This window comes from Amblyraja radiata, chromosome 3 (genome assembly GCF_010909765.2).
Source record: "Amblyraja radiata isolate CabotCenter1 chromosome 3, sAmbRad1.1.pri, whole genome shotgun sequence".
Taxonomy (NCBI): domain Eukaryota; kingdom Metazoa; phylum Chordata; class Chondrichthyes; order Rajiformes; family Rajidae; genus Amblyraja; species Amblyraja radiata.
The window spans coordinates 20,232,150-20,248,518 of NC_045958.1; the positions used below are offsets into that span (position 1 = coordinate 20,232,150).

The 16,369-nt window shown below is 46.1% G+C and overlaps 1 protein-coding gene across 1 annotated transcript in view; it reads left to right on the forward strand.

The window, feature by feature from the left end:
- Nucleotides 1-16,369, forward strand: part of camk4 (calcium/calmodulin dependent protein kinase IV) — a 130,390-nt gene that overhangs the window by 54,542 nt on the left and 59,479 nt on the right. The window contains exon 4 of the mRNA XM_033017417.1: nt 2,647-2,729. Coding sequence (XP_032873308.1) covers nt 2,647-2,729 — 83 coding nt within the window. The remainder of the gene's footprint in view (nt 1-2,646; nt 2,730-16,369) is intronic.

Consider the following 16,369-nt stretch of genomic DNA (forward strand, 5'->3'; position numbering starts at 1 on the left):
ATGACACTAAGCTGGGGGGCAGTGTTAGCTGTGAGGAGGATGCTAGGAGACTGCAAGGTGACTTGGATAGGCTGGGTGATTGGGCAAATGTTTGGCAGATGCAGTATAATGTGGATAAATGTGAGGTTATCCATTTTGGTGGCAAAAACAGGAAAGCAGACTATTATCTAAATGGTGGCCGACTAGGAAAAGGGGAGATGCAGCGAGACCTGGGTGTCATGGTACACCAGTCATTGAAAGTAGGCATGCAGGTGCAGCAGGCAGTGAAGAAAGCGAATGGTATGTTAGCTTTCATAGCAAAAGGATTTGAGTATAGGAGCAGGGAGGTTCTACTGCAGTTGTACAGGGTCTTGGTGAGACCACACCTGGAGTATTGCGTACAGTTTTGGTCTCCAAATCTGAGGAAGGACATTATTGCCATAGAGGGAGTGCAGAGAAGGTTCACCAGACTGATTCCTGGGATGTCAGGACTGTCTTATGAAGAAAGACTGGATAGACTTGGTTTATACTCTCTAGAATTTAGGAGATTGAGAGGGGATCTTATAGAAACTTACAAAATTCTTAAGGGGTTGGACAGGCTAGATGCAGGAAGATTGCTCCCGATGTTGGGGAAGTCCAGGACAAGGGGTCACAGCTTAAGGATAAGGGGGAAATCCTTTAAAACCGAGATGAGAAGAACTTTTTTCACACAGAGAGTGGTGAATCTCTGGAACTCTCTGCCACAGAGGGTAGTCGAGGCCAGTTCATTGGCTATATTTAAGAGGGAGTTAGATGTGGCCCTTGTGGCTAAGGGGATCAGAGGGTATGGAGAGAAGGCAGGTACGGGATACTGAGTTGGATGATCAGCCATGATCATATTGAATGGCGGTGCAGGCTCGAAGGGCCGAATGGCCTACTCCTGCACCTAATTTCTATGTTTCTATGTTTCACTGTCTACAACTCCAAAGTTCTTTGCCATGTGACACACCACTGGTCACAAATGACCAGTCAAAGAAATAGCCCTCCACCACTATGACCAAGTCAGTTTCGAATCCAGTCCACCAAGATGGATCCACCTACCATCAGGGACCTTATCAAATGCCTTACAAAAGTCCATGAGGACAACATCTATGTTCCATCAATCACTTGTGTCACTTCCTCAGAAGTGTGTAAATCTATGCTAATATTAATTAGTTTTGATTTCAACCTCGATATGCTGCTCAACTATCCTTTCAACATGCCAGGTTCATTCCCCAAAATCAACTATTTCACTGTCACTTTTGTTGCGGTTTGCAGTATATTTTTTAAAACATCTCTCAAAAGCATTTTACAAATTCTGCTCTATGAACGTCCCTGTTAATGTTGCAGTATTTGAAAACAGAGCGACGATGAATGTAAGGTAAAATCTAACGAGACGTAATCATTCAACGTATTTCCTTTCTTCAGGTACAACATCACACTTGAGATATACTCAGGGGAGTACATCTTTTTTCTAATTCCATATTTTCATGTTAATTTTAACATCTGTTGTATTTTTTCCCTCCTTGCTATTTTATGGCTTTTGTTAGCTGTTTCGACATCTTTATGGTGTTTATGAAGGCTACCCATTGTATTCCCATGTGCAAAGAAGGTCAAGTCCAAATAAAAGCGAAGCCATTCATTATATGCAGTACCCATTGTATTTTGGGTTCTATTGTTATAATTGAAAATAAATACTGAACCTGTTATCCGAAAGCCTTGGGACCAGACACTTGTCGGATTTCGGAATTTTTCGGATTTCCGAATGGAAGATTTTTAGCGTAGATTAGGTAGGTAGCGCGGGCGGCTTGAAAAGTCTGGAGCGACTGCCTCCTCCCTGGAGACCGGGGAATCATTGCATAAATGTTAGTCAGTTAGTTTGGAGGGATTTTATGTGGTGGGGGGGTGAAGGGGGAAACTTTAATTCTTAGTCCCCTACCTGGTCGGAGAGGCGGGGAGCGGGCAATGCCTTACCGGGTCGCCGTGCAGTAAACTCCGGAGCGCTGTGGCCGCCGACTCCCAACATCGCGGAGCTGGGGGCTGCGGGCGTCCGTCCGCGGTTGGAGCTCCGACCCCGGCAACTCTACGCCTGGCTGCGCGGCGCTCCAAATCCAGCGCGGCCCTCCAAACTAACTGACTAACATTTAAGCAATGATTTACAGATGTGTAAGTGTCTCCCCGGTCTCCGGGGAGGAGGCAGCCGCTACAGTAGTACAGACCTGGGTTGACCGTGGGTCGTTTCGGGTCAAGTTTGGCGCCAAACGCGAGCTTTGGTGTGCAGACGACATCCTGGAAAAAATGGCCGGTTTTCTGAGTTTTTCGGTTTCCGGAACTCCGGATAAAAGGTTGTGCACCTGTACCTAAAAAAAATTGTACAATTCTCAAACTCAGGGACTGGTGAAATAAATAGTACAGATATTTAAGGAGACAAACATATGGGGGAGAATGAAACAAGGTTACATTGAAGAGAGATGAGCGGAGCTTCAAGTGGAACATAAACATTGTTATGGACTAGCTGGGTTGAATTATCTTTTCTATGCCATGTATCTTATGTAATCCTATTTCAATTGCTTATTAAAGAAATAGTTTTAAAAATCTATAATAATTGTAATAATTAATATTTTTGACACAAATTAATTATTTTTATAGATTAGACTGAAAGAGATCTTTGAGACTCCATTAGAGATTAACTTGGTCCTCGAGCTGGTCACAGGAGGAGAACTATTTGACAGGTCTGTGATTGGTGTATATTGGAATTGAAAAACTGTAGTTTCACTTTTATCTCTCAGGATTTGGTATACTTTTTATGAAATTGATCTCTTTTACACTTACCAACTTCTTAATAATACAGTTTATAGTTTATCTATCTTTGCATGTAAATGTACATTAATGCAATTGATAAATAGAAATCCATGTTACTTGTAGTGAATCTGAGGATGTGGTTTTTATATCAGTCGAAATACTAACAGTAATAGAAATATGTTTTGAGAGAATATTATAGGAAGTGGGCATGTCGTAAGTATTCACCATAAAATGTTTACTGTGTACTTGTTAAGTTCCTGTGAAAGTCAAAATCTTGACCTAGAAATTCAGTGGTGTAGTACAGTTTTGTGAGTTATGTAATGGAGTTTTGTTGAAAACACCATTGCTGCATTGCGCACTGAGGGCATACGTCCAGATTTTTCTTTACATAAGTGCAGTGAGATCTAAAAGTTGGAATGCAAACAGGGGGCTCAGGACCACTGCTAAGAAGCGGAGGTGCCCATCATCTTACTGCAATGCAAATAAAGGTGGAGTCCACCCCCATCTTCTTAAGCTTGTCTTTCAGAATCAGAGGTTGGATGCTGTTGAACGCACTTGAGAAGTCGGAGAACATACTCCTCACATAGCCACCTGGTTCGTCCAAAAAGGAGTAGATCCGGTGCAGCATGTAGAGGACTGAGTCATCCACCCCAATGTTGTCCTGGTATGCAAACTGTAGTGGGTCTAGTGCGTGCTCGACGTGGTCTCAGAGACGAATGAGTAGCCGCTCCATTGTCTTCATGATATGGGATGTGAAGGCCATATGGTCTGTGGTCGTTGATCTCAGTCGGCCGCCCTGCTTTGGGAACCGGCACGAGACATGATGTTTTCCACAGACCTGGTACCCTCCCTGACTGGAGGCTCAGGTTGAAAATGGTCTGGACAGGCTCCGCCAGCTGAGCCGCACAGTCTCTCAGTAGCCTAGGACATACACCATCGGGGCCAGCTGCTTTACCAGGGCGCAACCTCCTCAGCTCAGCTCTCACCTCGTCCGCCGTGAAGAACAGTTGAGGAGATGCCGGCATAGGAGGTGCTGCAGCTGTGGTGTTGGAGGGGCTGCCTCGTGGAGGTGATGGTGGGGGAGAGGCTGCACCTGTGGAGGTGGGAGGGGATACCAGATCAAACCTGTTATAGAACAGGTTAAACTCACTGGCCTTTTCCACGCCTCCTGACGGCTGGCTTCTCTTCTACTTGAAGCCAATATGGTCTTCATTCCTCTCCACACCTCTTTGATGTTGTTGTACTGCAGTTTCCTCTCCAGCTTCCTTTTATAGTCCCCTTTTGCCTACTTCATGCTTCGTTTCAGGTGGTGCTGTACCCTCTTGATCTTTTCCCAGTCACCAACCTTGAAAGCCTCCTTTTTCTCGTTTAGGAGGCTCTTGATGTTGCTTGTAATCCAAGGTTTGTTATTGGGAAAGCAACAAACAGTTCTTACTGGCACAACAACATGCCTACAGAAGTTGATGTAGTCCTTTATGCATCCTGTCGATGTCCATACTGCTGCTGAATTCCTGTGGCTCCATCAGTATGTCCCAATCTGTGCATTGAAAGCAGGCCCTCAGTGATTCACTGGCCTCTGGTGTCCATTTTCTGAAGGACCGGGTGGTTGCAGGCTGTCTGCAGTACACAGGGTTTGTAAGAAGGCCTTAGATAAACCAGGTTGTGATCTGATTTGCCAAGCGGTGGAAAGGCTCAGACACTATAGGCCTCCTTGACATTGACATAGCACAAGTCCAGAGTCTTATTGTGCCTTGTGGGACAGTCAACATACTGTGAGAAGCCTGACAAGTGGGGGCTGACGTTCACATGACTGAAGTCCCCTGGTAAGGCAATGAGAACGTCCGGGTATAAACGTCTGTAATCTCGCAGCAGTCTATTGGAAAACGTCACATGCGACTACAGGCCCGGCTCGAGGAGGAATATAAACAATAATGGTGACGATGTGGGAGAACTCCCTCGGTACATAATAAGGTCTCAGTCCAACCCAGTATACGGTTATCCATATACACTCTTCATTACATGTCTTAAACAAAAATCTAATTTCTGGAGGAACTCAGCAGTTAGACAGCATCTATGGAGGCAGAGAAATGGTTGACATTTTGGGTTGAGACCCTGTAGCAGGACTGAGGGTATAGAGGGAAGATGGCCAAAATAAAGAGGTGAGAGAGAGCGGTGGAGCTGGTGGATTATAGGTTGAGGAGGCAGATGATGGGCAGATGGGTGATGGCTTGGGAGAGGTTGTATCGGGAGAGAAAAAGGAGTCAGGTGGAACCAAATGAGGGAAGGAAAGGGTTAGGTAGAAGCTAGAAGATAATAAATTGAGACAAAAGAGGCACAAATGCTGGTGTTGGATGAAATGGAGTAAGTGCAGGCTCAGGGAAGTAGCGAACGTGAAGTACAACACCTTGTACTCTGCTTGGGGTAGTCTACGAACTAATTGAATATACAATGGAGGTTCCATTTCCTGGTAACCTGCACTCCATGTGTTCTTTTCTCTCTGCTTCTGATCCACCCAGGTTCTCTCACTTAACTTTTCCTTTCTGGTTTTCAATTTCTTGTTCTTTCATATCCCTGTCCCGCTAGTCGTCTAATCTCAAGAGTACTGTGTGGTTCCAGTGAAGCCAGTGGTAATTTGAGGAACAGCATCTTGTCTTTTGATTGAGCACATTGCGACTTTCTGGAATCAACTGATTTCAGTAATCGAAGATCATAATCACTGCTTGTAATCTTTTTTCAGGCAGTTGATATCCATGATATTTCTGTTGCAGCCCTTTCCAAATTGATCTTTTGTTTCTTGTTTAATATCATGTTTATGTCTTGACATTGACATGAAAGGTTAAATATCTTTCTTTGTCTTCAAATACTGCCTGATCAATTTTTTCCCCAGAATTTTCTAGCCTTATTTGGCCTTTATAATTTACTAGACCAAGTAGGACCCGTTGGGTCCCGTCCCCTCAACGCGTGGTTGCAGGGGGTTGGCGGCCTGCGGTGACACTAACCACTCCACACATACACACACACTAACCCCCCCTCCCCCCATTGATATATTAATATTATTAATTCGCTCCTTTTCCACCATACCCCGCCCTATCCACTCACGCATAGGTACCAATACTCACCATTCCCTAGAGCGGGAGATGGGGTAGAGAGGGAGTGGTGGTAACGAGGGATGGTGGGGGGGTGGGGGGGGTAGAGAGGGGTAGAGAGAGAGGGAGGGGAGAGGAGAGGGCAGAGAGAGATAAATGCAGAGAGAGAGAGAGGCAGAGAGAGAGAGAGAGAGAGAGAGAGAGGCAGAGAGAGAGGGCGAGAGGCAGAGAGAGGCAGAGGCAGAGAGAGGAGAGAGAGAGGGAGAGAGAGAGAGGGGAGAGATTCAAGATTCAAGAGTTATTGTCATGTGTCCCAGATAGGACAATGAAATTCTTGCTTTGCTTCAGCACAACAGAATATAGTAGGCATGAATACAGAACAGATCAGTGTGTCCATATCCCATTATATAAATATATACACACAGGAATAAATAAAACCGATAAAGTGCAAATAAACAGATAATGGGCTATTAATGTTCAGAGTTTTGTTTGAGTTGAGTTTAATAGCCTGATGGCTGTGGGGAAGTAGCTATTCTTGAACCTGGACGTTGCAGTCTTCAGGCTCCTGTACCTTCTACCTGAAGGTAGCGGGGAGATGAGTGTGTGGCCAGGATGGTGTGGGTCCTTGATGATGCTGCCAGGCTTTTTGAGGAAGCGACTGCGATAGATCCCCTCGATAGTAGAGAGGTCAGAGCCGATGATAGACTGGGCAGTGTTTACTACTTTTTGTAGTCTTTTCCGCTCCTGGGCGCTCAATTTGCCGAACCAAGCCACGATGCAACTGGTCAGCATGCTCTCTACTGTGCACCTGCAGAAGTTAGAGAGAGTCCTCCTTGACGAACCGACTCTGCGTAATCTTCTCAGGAAGTACAGGCGCTGATAATATAACCATATAACAATTACAGCACGGAAACAGGCCATCTCGACCCTTCTAGTCCGTGCCGAACACGTATTCTCCCCTAGTCCCATATACCTGCGCTCAGACCATAACCCTCCATTCCTTTCCCGTCCATATAACTATCCAATTTATTTTTAAATGATAAAAACAAACCTGCCTCCACCACCTTCACTGGAAGCTCATTCCACACAGCCACCACTCTCTGAGTAAAGAAGTTCCCCCTCATGTTACCCCTAAACTTCTGTCCCTTAATTCTCAAGTCATGTCCCCTTGTTTGAATCTTCCCTACTCTCAGTGGGAAAAGCTTATCCACGTCAACTCTGTCTATCCCTCTCATCATTTTAAAGACCTCTATCAAGTCCCCCCTTAACCTTCTGCGCTCCAAAGAATAAAGCCCTAACTTGTTCAACCTCTCTCTGTAACTTAGTTGCTGAAACCCAGGCAACATTCTAGTAAATCTCCTCTGTACTCTCTCTATTTTGTTGACATCCTTCCTATAATTAGGCGACCAAAATTGTACCCCATACTCCAGAATTGGCCTCACCAATGCCTTGTACAATTTTAACATTACATCCCAACTTCTATACTCAATGCTCTGATTTATAAAGGCCAGCACACCAAAAGCTTTCTTTACCACCCTATCTACATGAGATTCCACTTTCAGGGAACTGTGCACAGTTATTCCCAGATCCCTCTGTTCACCTGCATTCTTCAATTCCCTACCATTTACCATGTACGTCCTATTTTGATTTGTCCTGCCAAGATGTAGCACCTCACACTTATCAGCATTAAACTCCATCTGCCATCTTTCAGCCCACTCTTCCAACTGGCATAAATCTCTCTGTAGACTTTGAAAATCTACTTCATTATCCACAACCCCACCTATCTTAGTATCATCTGCATACTTACTAATCCAATTTACCACACCATCATCCAGATCATTGATGTACATGACAAACAACAGTGGACCCAACACAGATCCCTGTGGCACCCCACTAGTCACTGGCCTCCAACCTGACAAACAACCATCCACCATTACTCTCTGGCATCTCCCATTCAGCCACTGTTGAATCCATCTTGCTACTCCACCATTAATACCCAACATTTGAACCTTCTTAACCAACCTTCCATGAGGAACCTTGTCAAAGGCCTTACTGAAGTCCATATAGACAACATCCACTGCTTTACCCTCATCAATTTCCCGAGTAACGTCTTCAATAAATTCAAGAAGATTAGTCAAACATGACCTTCCAGGCACAAATCCATGTTGACTGTTCCTAATCAGACCCTGTTTATCCAGATGCTTATATATATTATCTCTAAGTATCCTTTCCATTAATTTGCCCACCACTGACGTCAAACTAACAGGTCTATAATTGCTAGGTTTACTCTTAGACCCCTTTTTAAACAATGGAACAACATGCGCAGTACGCTAATCCTCCGGCACTATTCCCGTTTCTAATGACATTTGAAATATTTCTGTCATAGCCCCTGCTATTTCTACACTAACTTCCCTCAATGCCCTAGGGAATATCCTGTCCGGACCTGGAGACTTATCCACTTTTATATTTCTCAAAAGTGTCAGTACTTCCTCTTCTTTGAATCTCATAGTTTCCATAGCTACTCTACTTGTTTCCCTTACCTCACATAATTCAATATCCTTCTCCTTGGTGAATACCGAAGAAAAGAAATTGTTCAATATCTCCCCATCTCTTTTGGCTCTGCAGATAGCTGTCCACTCTGACTCTCTAATGGACCAATTTTATCCCTTGTTATCCTTTTGCTATTAATATAGCTGTAGAAACCCTTTGTTTACTTTCACCTTACTTGCCAAAGCAACCTCATATCTTCTTTTAGCTTTTCTAATTTCTTTCTTAAGATTCTTTTTACATTCTTTATACTCCTCAAGCAACTCATTTACTCGATGCTGCCTATAATTATTGTAGATCTCCCTCTTTTTCCGAACCAAGTGTCCAATTTCCCTTGAAAACCATGGCTCTTTCCGATTTTTACTATTTCCTTTCAACCGAACAGGGACATAAAGATTCTGTACTCTTAAAATTTCACCTATAAATGTACTCCATTTCTCTACCACATCTTTCCCATAAAACAAAATGTCCCAATTTACTCCTTTTAAATCCTTTCGCATCTCCTCAAAGTTAGCCTTTCTCCAATCAAAAATCTCAACCCTAGGTCCAGTTTTGACCCTCTCCATAATTATATTGAAACTAATGGTATTGTGATCACTGGTCCCGAACTGTTCCCCAACGCATACCTCTGCCATCTGACCCGTCTCATTTCCTAACAGGAGGTCCAGCACCTCCCCTTCTCTAGTAGGTACTTCTATGTATTGCTGCAAAAAACTATCCTGCACACATTTTACAAACCAACCCATCCAGCCCATTTACAGAATGTGTTTCCCAGTCTATGTGTGGAAAATTGAAATCTCCCACAATCACTACCTTGTGCTTACTACTAATATCTGCAATCTCCTTACATATTTGCTCTTCCAATTCTCGCTCCCCATTTGGCGCTCTATAATACACCCCTATAAGTGTTGCTACCCCTTTCCCATTTCTCAGTTCCACCCAAATAGCCTCCCTAGACGAGCCCTCTAATCTATCCTGCCAAAGCACTGCTGTAATATCTTCCCTGATAAGCAATGCAACACCTCCACCTCTTGCCCCTCCAATTCTATCACACCTGAAGCAACGAAATCCTGGAATATTTAGTTTCCAATCACAGCCCTCCTGCAACCATGTTTCACTGATCGCCACAACATCATACTTCCAGGTGTCAATCCAGGCTCTAAGTTCATCCACCTTTCTTACAATGCTCCTAGCATTAAAATATACACATTTAAGAAACCCACCCTCTCTTATTCTCTGTTTATTGTCTTTTTCTTCTCTCTCCCCTACATTTTGGGTCAGAGTGCTACCATTCTCTGCCTCCTGCCTCACACACTGACTGCTAGCTTTCCCAACTTAAGTCCCTCCCCCCAACCATACTAGTTTAAAGTCTCCCCAAGAAATGTGCTTTCTTTATAATTGCATCAGTGTTCTCGGATCAGGAGAGATCTTCAGAGATGTGCACGCCCATGAATTTGAAGCTCTTGACCCTTTCCACCATCGACCCGTTGATATAAACGGGACTGTGGGTCCCTATCCTACCTCTTCCAAATCCACAATCAGTTCCTTGGTTTTGCTGGTGTTGAGGGCCAGGTTATTGTGCTGGCACCATTTGGTCAGTCGGCCAATCTCTCTTCTATACTCTGACTCATCTCCATCAGTGATACGTCCCACAACAGTGGTGTCGTCACAGAACTTGATGATGGTGTGCGCACTATTACCAGCTACGCAGTCATGATTATAGAGTGAGTACAGCACGGGAGTGAGCACGCAGCCTTGAGGTGCTCCCGTGCTGATTGTTATCGAGGCTGACACCTTTCCATCAATTCGAACAGTCTGTGGTCTGTGAATGAGGAAGTCGAGGATCCAATTGCAGAGGGATGCGCAGAGACCCAGTTCTGCGAGTTTGGTAACCAGCTTGGAGGGGATGATTGTATTAAATGCAGAGCTGTAATCAATGAATAACAGCCTGACATATGAGTTTTTGTTGTCCAAGTGGTCCAGAGCGGAGTGGAAAGCCAGCGAGTTCGCATCCACCGTTGATCTGTTGTGGCGGTAGGCGAACTGCAGTGGGTCCAGTTTTTTGTCGAGGCAGAGAGGAGAGAGAGAGGCAGAGAGGAGAGTGAGAGGCAGAGAGGAACGATCGCACTTTATAACGCACTGCCGACCCATTCTGACCGTCGCCGCCGAACAACCTCCCCATTGCACCCTTCTTCACGGCAGCTCTGTGATGTCTCGGCTCTGACCATTCGAGGGACCTACCCGGTAATAACACTAAGAGCAGCTACGGGCCGCCGCGCTCCTCGAATCGACTCGATGCCTAACGGACACACACTCCGTCCTGCGTTGAGCTTGCTGCGGGACGGATAAAATCTCGTGGCCGGCGGGTCATAGTTTGGACCACTGTCCAAGACGAAGAGCTTCCCGCTGCCGTGACTCAGCAGCTCGTGAAGGCCGACCTGGTCGTCGAGGAAGAGGCCTTTCCACTTGATTTACAGGTCCTTGTCGGGATCCTCCAGGAAGGAGAGCTTCTGGGTATAGTAGGCCACTGCCAGCACATTACCGAGCGAGACGTTTTAAAATCCCACCGTCTGACGGATATCGTCGTATTTGGAGATATTGATGCCGGCTGGGATGCCGCTGCCAGCAAAAGTGATCACGTCGAGGGAGGTGAAGTCGGGCTTGAGGAATCGGTCCTTCTTAAAGGGCTGGGGCCAGGGTAGCTGGGGCAGCAGCTGCTCAGCAGAGGCCACTAGCCGGGTTTACTTGGCACTCATGTCCTTGTTCACCAGCGCCTCAAACCCTTCAAACTGGAGCTATAGGGGGTCACGGTAACTTTCAATGAAGCCGATGTAACTATCAACGGTGGGCCCCTCGTTCCAAATCCAGTGCTTGGAGCCTCCTTGTTTGCGCGGTCCGAGCGTGCGGGGCCGAACGGATCCCAGCAGGGCTGAGCGGGTTGGAGTGCTAGAGGGGGAGGGGGTGGGGGTACAGAGGGAGAGGGAGCTGAGGGGGGTAGAGAAGGGGAGGGGCGGAGAGGGAGGGGGTTAGAGAGAGGTGGGTAGAGAGAGGGATGTAGAGTCGGGGGAGGGAGGGTAGAGATGGAGAGGGCGAGGGATCCCAGCTGGGCCGAGCGGGTCGGAATGTCGGAATTCCCTCGCGCCCGCAGCGTGTGAATGTATTGTGACGTCAGTCGGCATTTTTTCCTTCAAAATTAGAACATTGAAAACTTTAATATTTTGAAGCTGTTTTTAAAAGGTTAATAACGTTAAATATAGGTTGAAATGCGACAGGAAGATATGTATCATGTCAGCTGAGAAAATGTGAGTAGCATGTGTGAAAATGGGAAGGCTGTGGCCAAGCATTTGGAAGAAGATACAAGTTAAGGAGATTAAAAGAAAGCCAACACAACCCTGGCTCACACAGACATTTAGAATGTCAAGAACAAAGGGAAGAGTTTTAGTATAATAAAAATAAAAGCCAAACCTCCTTAAAACTTCCAGCTGAGAACCTGGTTTTGGATACCTGTTTTAAAACAGTTTATATGTAAATTTGCTTGTTTCTCTACATTCTCAGCCAGCAAAGTATTAAGATAATAATGTCCTATACAGTGAATTGTTAGTAAAACCGTATTCTTTTCCTCTGGGTATAGTTTTCTCCAAAATTTAAGGATTGTCAAGTAAACAAAAGCAAGGACATTTAAGATAATTAGTAACTTTTTGGTTAAGTATGCAAACCTGGTGATACCCTAATAGCTACCGGATCAAGGGAGAATGAGTATGTTAATGGCTTTCAATGAGTTGTCTGGGAAAAATGAATTACTTTTCAAGACAGTCTCCAAATTAATAGTTTAGCTCAGTTTATTCTGTTGTTGCGTCAGTGGAAAGATTACGTGATTGCAGTCGAGCCATCCACACTGTACAGATACATGATAAAGGGAATAATGTTTAGTGCAAGTGTAAAGTCCAATTAAAGATAGTCCGAGGGTCTCCAGTGAGGTAGATAGTAGCCCAGGATCGCTCTCTACATGTTGATGGTATGGTTCAGTTGCCTGTTAACAGCTGGGAAGAAACTATGACCTGTCGCTAGATGTGAATGTAACAAAATGGGGCAATAAATTAATGGTAGAGCTTACTTATTCAGGATCCTTTTCAATTACATTTTGAGATTATGTGTAAACTTTGGTGAAGATGCATGAAATGCTTTGAGAGGCTAGTTATGGAATGCATTGAATCCAGTCTACCAAGCAGCCTTGACCAACTGCAGTTCGCCTACCACCACAACAGGTCCATGGACAATGCCATCTTCCTGGCACTACACTCATCCCTGATCAAATCCTAGAAATGGCTATTCAATTAAATCAATCTAAATTTGAGACAGCTTCTCTGGAGAATAAAATAAAGTTAAAGTTTCAAACCAGTGACTTTATCAGAGTTGGACGTTGATAGATATGAAGAGCCTGAGAACATTTGGGTTATGTGGGCTATGGAAAGAAGAAAGGAAAATGTCAGAGATGGACTGGAGGACAGAGGAACAGTACAGAGTGATGCAGAGACATGGAAGCATGGCGCCACATTTAAAAAAGTTGGAGTGCTCTGCCTTCCACTTTATCACAAAGACACAATCTACCCTGCAGGACAATTGGGTAGTAATTTATGATATTTCTAAGAGCTGTCCAGAGTTGCACTGTTGCTATATTATCAAAACTACCCCCTCCCCAGCTCCATCCCACCTGCAAATAATCTAACGCTATTGAAGGACTGCAGGTGCAATTAAATGATCTGAGGAAAGACATTATTGCCATAGAGGGAGTACAGAGAAGGTTCACCAGACTGATTCCTGGGATGTCAGGACTTTCATATGAAGAAAGACTGGATAGACTCAGCTTGTACTCGCTAGAATTTAGAAGATTGAGGGGGGATCTTATAGAAACTTACAAAATTCTTAAGGGGTTGGACAGGCTAGATGCAGGAAGATTGTTCCCGATGTTGGGGAAGGGGTCACAGTTTAAGGATAAGGGGGAAGTCTTTTAGGACCGAGATGAGAAAAACATTTTTCACACAGAGTGGTGAATCTCTGGAATTCTCTGCCACAGAAGGTAGTTGAGGCCAGTTCAATTTTTTGAAGCAGTCCGTGGTCCCTGCCTGCTTCAAAAAATCCATCATTGTACCGGTACCAAAAAATGGCTCCCCAGCCTGTCTGAATGACCACCGTCCGGTGGCCCTCACCTCAGTAGTCATGAAATGCTTTGAGAGGCTGGTGAAGAAACACATCTGCCTTCCTCCCTCGCAACATGGACCCATTACAATTTGCATACCGTCCGAGCAGATCCACGGACAATGCGGTCTCCCAGGTTTTGCACCCCGCTCTCTCTCATCTTGACAGCCAGAAGGGGGGGCTACGTGAGGATGCTGTTCATAGACTTCACAGGGCTCTCGTTTAACTTTTTTTCCCTGTTGCCAGCCGGGCAACCTTTGCAGCTTTTTAGGTTGCCAAATGACAGCTTAGGTGGTCATTTAAGACGGTTTGCATGACTCGTGCGATAATGTGCTCGGACGAAGTGCGTAGTTACCAGTCGGAATTATACTCAATGAAGCATTCACATATTATTTCTGCTTCAAATAAAGTCACAAACTAAACATATTCACCAATCAAGACATGATATATCCCACAATGACATGCAGCAAAATTATAATACAGTATCTCAACTCTTTTTACACATTGCAATTAATGCAATTTCTATTAGTTCTTTCCACTTCCAAACTAAAATGTGGTTGGAACTGAAATATCTCCTGACCAAATTTGTGATGTATATGATCGACAGTAGAAGTAAAACCTGGATAAACGTATGGTTGTGAATGTTGCTCATTAAATAACTACAGTACAGATACTCCATATTAAGAGCATTGATTTGCCGTTAAAATGAATTCTGTAATGATGTGTCAACGGCAGCAGTGACAATCGAACACTGCGGTTTTAATGTTTCACGTGTTCACAATATAATTAATCCATCTTCATGGACTAAAATAAACATTTCCAGCACAATAGGGTCAGGGAGGGGTGTGTGTGTATGAATCAGTGTGGGGTGGATAGATGGCGGGGGTGGGGGGTTAGAAGGCAGTCGGTGCAGAATGGATGGATTGAGGCAGGTGAATTAGTACGTGTTGGTTGGAGTAGGTAAAATTGTGAGGGGAGAGCACAGGGGATGTCAGTGGTGTTGAATGGGGGGTTCAGTACGGGATGGATGGGGGTAGACAAAAGTGCAGGAGAAACTCAGCGGGTGAGGCAGCATCTATGGAGCGAAGGAAATAGGCAACGTTTCGGGTCAAGACCCTTCTTCAGACTGTTCCCCCATTCTTCTTGAATGGGAGGATCAGTTCAGGATGGATGGGGAGGGGGATCAGCACAGGATGAATGGGGGGAGGTGGGTCAGTACAGTGTGGATTGGAGGGTCTGTGCAGGATGAATGGGGGATCACTACAGGATGAATGAGGGGAAGGTGCAGGGTAAATGGAGGGTGGGTCAGTACGGGATGAATGCGTGGATTAGTACAGGATGGATGGGGCATCAGTACAAGATGGATGGGAAGGGGAGTAAGTACAGGATGAATTGGGGGACCAGTGTAGGATGGATGGGGGGTGGCAGGCGAATCAATGCGAGGTGGATAGGGTGATCAGCGCAGGATGAATAGATGGGGGAGGGGGGTAGATGGGGATGGGAGCACAAAGGATGTCATTGAGGACTCAATAGAGGCGGGAATGGGGATCAGTGCAGGACGGAGAGGAGTGGTCTCAGGATAAGGGGGGGGTGGAGGGGGCGTACAAGAGAGAGAGAGAGGGGGGCGAGGTGGGGAGGAAGGAAGGTCAGCGCTCCTCGGACAACATCGTCCCGCTGCCTTGGCCGTTGGGATTTCCTCGCCACCTCCTCCCTCCTCCACCAGCCAACAGCAAGGTGCGGGGCCGAGCGGTGCAGCTCAAAGATCCTATAGCTATAGGATCTATGGTGCAGCTGCTTCAGAAGGGTTGGAGCGAATGAAGGGTCCCGCACAGCGGCAGCAGCGGCCGTGACAGCGGCTCCAACTCCTCCTCACTGATAGCGGCCGCTGCTTGCAAACCCGCTAACGGCGCTTTCAAAACAAACCCTGCCGCACGCCGAGGCAGGGAGGAGGGAGGAAGGGGAGGCCTCGGCGTGCGGGAGAGTTTGTTTTGAAAACGCCGTTAGCGGGTTTGCAAGCAGCGGCCCTTATCAGGGCGGGCGGGTGCGGGAGGAGGAGGAGATGGAGCCACTGTCGCGGTCGCTGCTGCCGCTGTTCGGGGCCCGTCATTCGCTCCGACTCTTCGTCACCACGCACCTAGTATCTTTGCCCCGCAATACAGCCGTCGCCAACACGAAACGTCGCGTTCCTTTTCTCCAAAGATGCTGCCTGACCCGCGGAGTTACTCCAATTTTTTGTGTCTATCTTCGGTATAAACCAAGTTGCCAAGCCGGGCAACATGACTCGCCGTTTAGGTTGCCCGGCGGCACTTTGGGTGGTCAGTGGCACCCGGGCAACCGCTAATTTCGAGCCCTGCTTCAGTTCAGCCTTCAACACGATAGTCCCCACCAGACTGGCCGAGAAGCTACTGGAATTAGGGCTCAACACCCTCCTGTGTGCCTGGGCCCTGGAATATCTCACCGCCAGGCACCAGGTAGTCAAGATAGGAGGGAATACATAGAAGTCCGTCACCCTGAGCACAGGATCGCCCCAGGGTTGCGACCTCAGCCCCCTATTGTACTCCCTGTACACACATTACTGTGTGGCTAGGTTCAGCTCCAACTCAATAATCAAGTTTGCTGATGACACTGTGGTGGTGGGCCTGATCTCAGACAACGATGAGAAGGCCTACCAGGAGGAGGTGGCTGATCTGGCACTCTGGTGAACGCACTAGGGGAATTCACTTGCCCCCCTGCAGGAACTA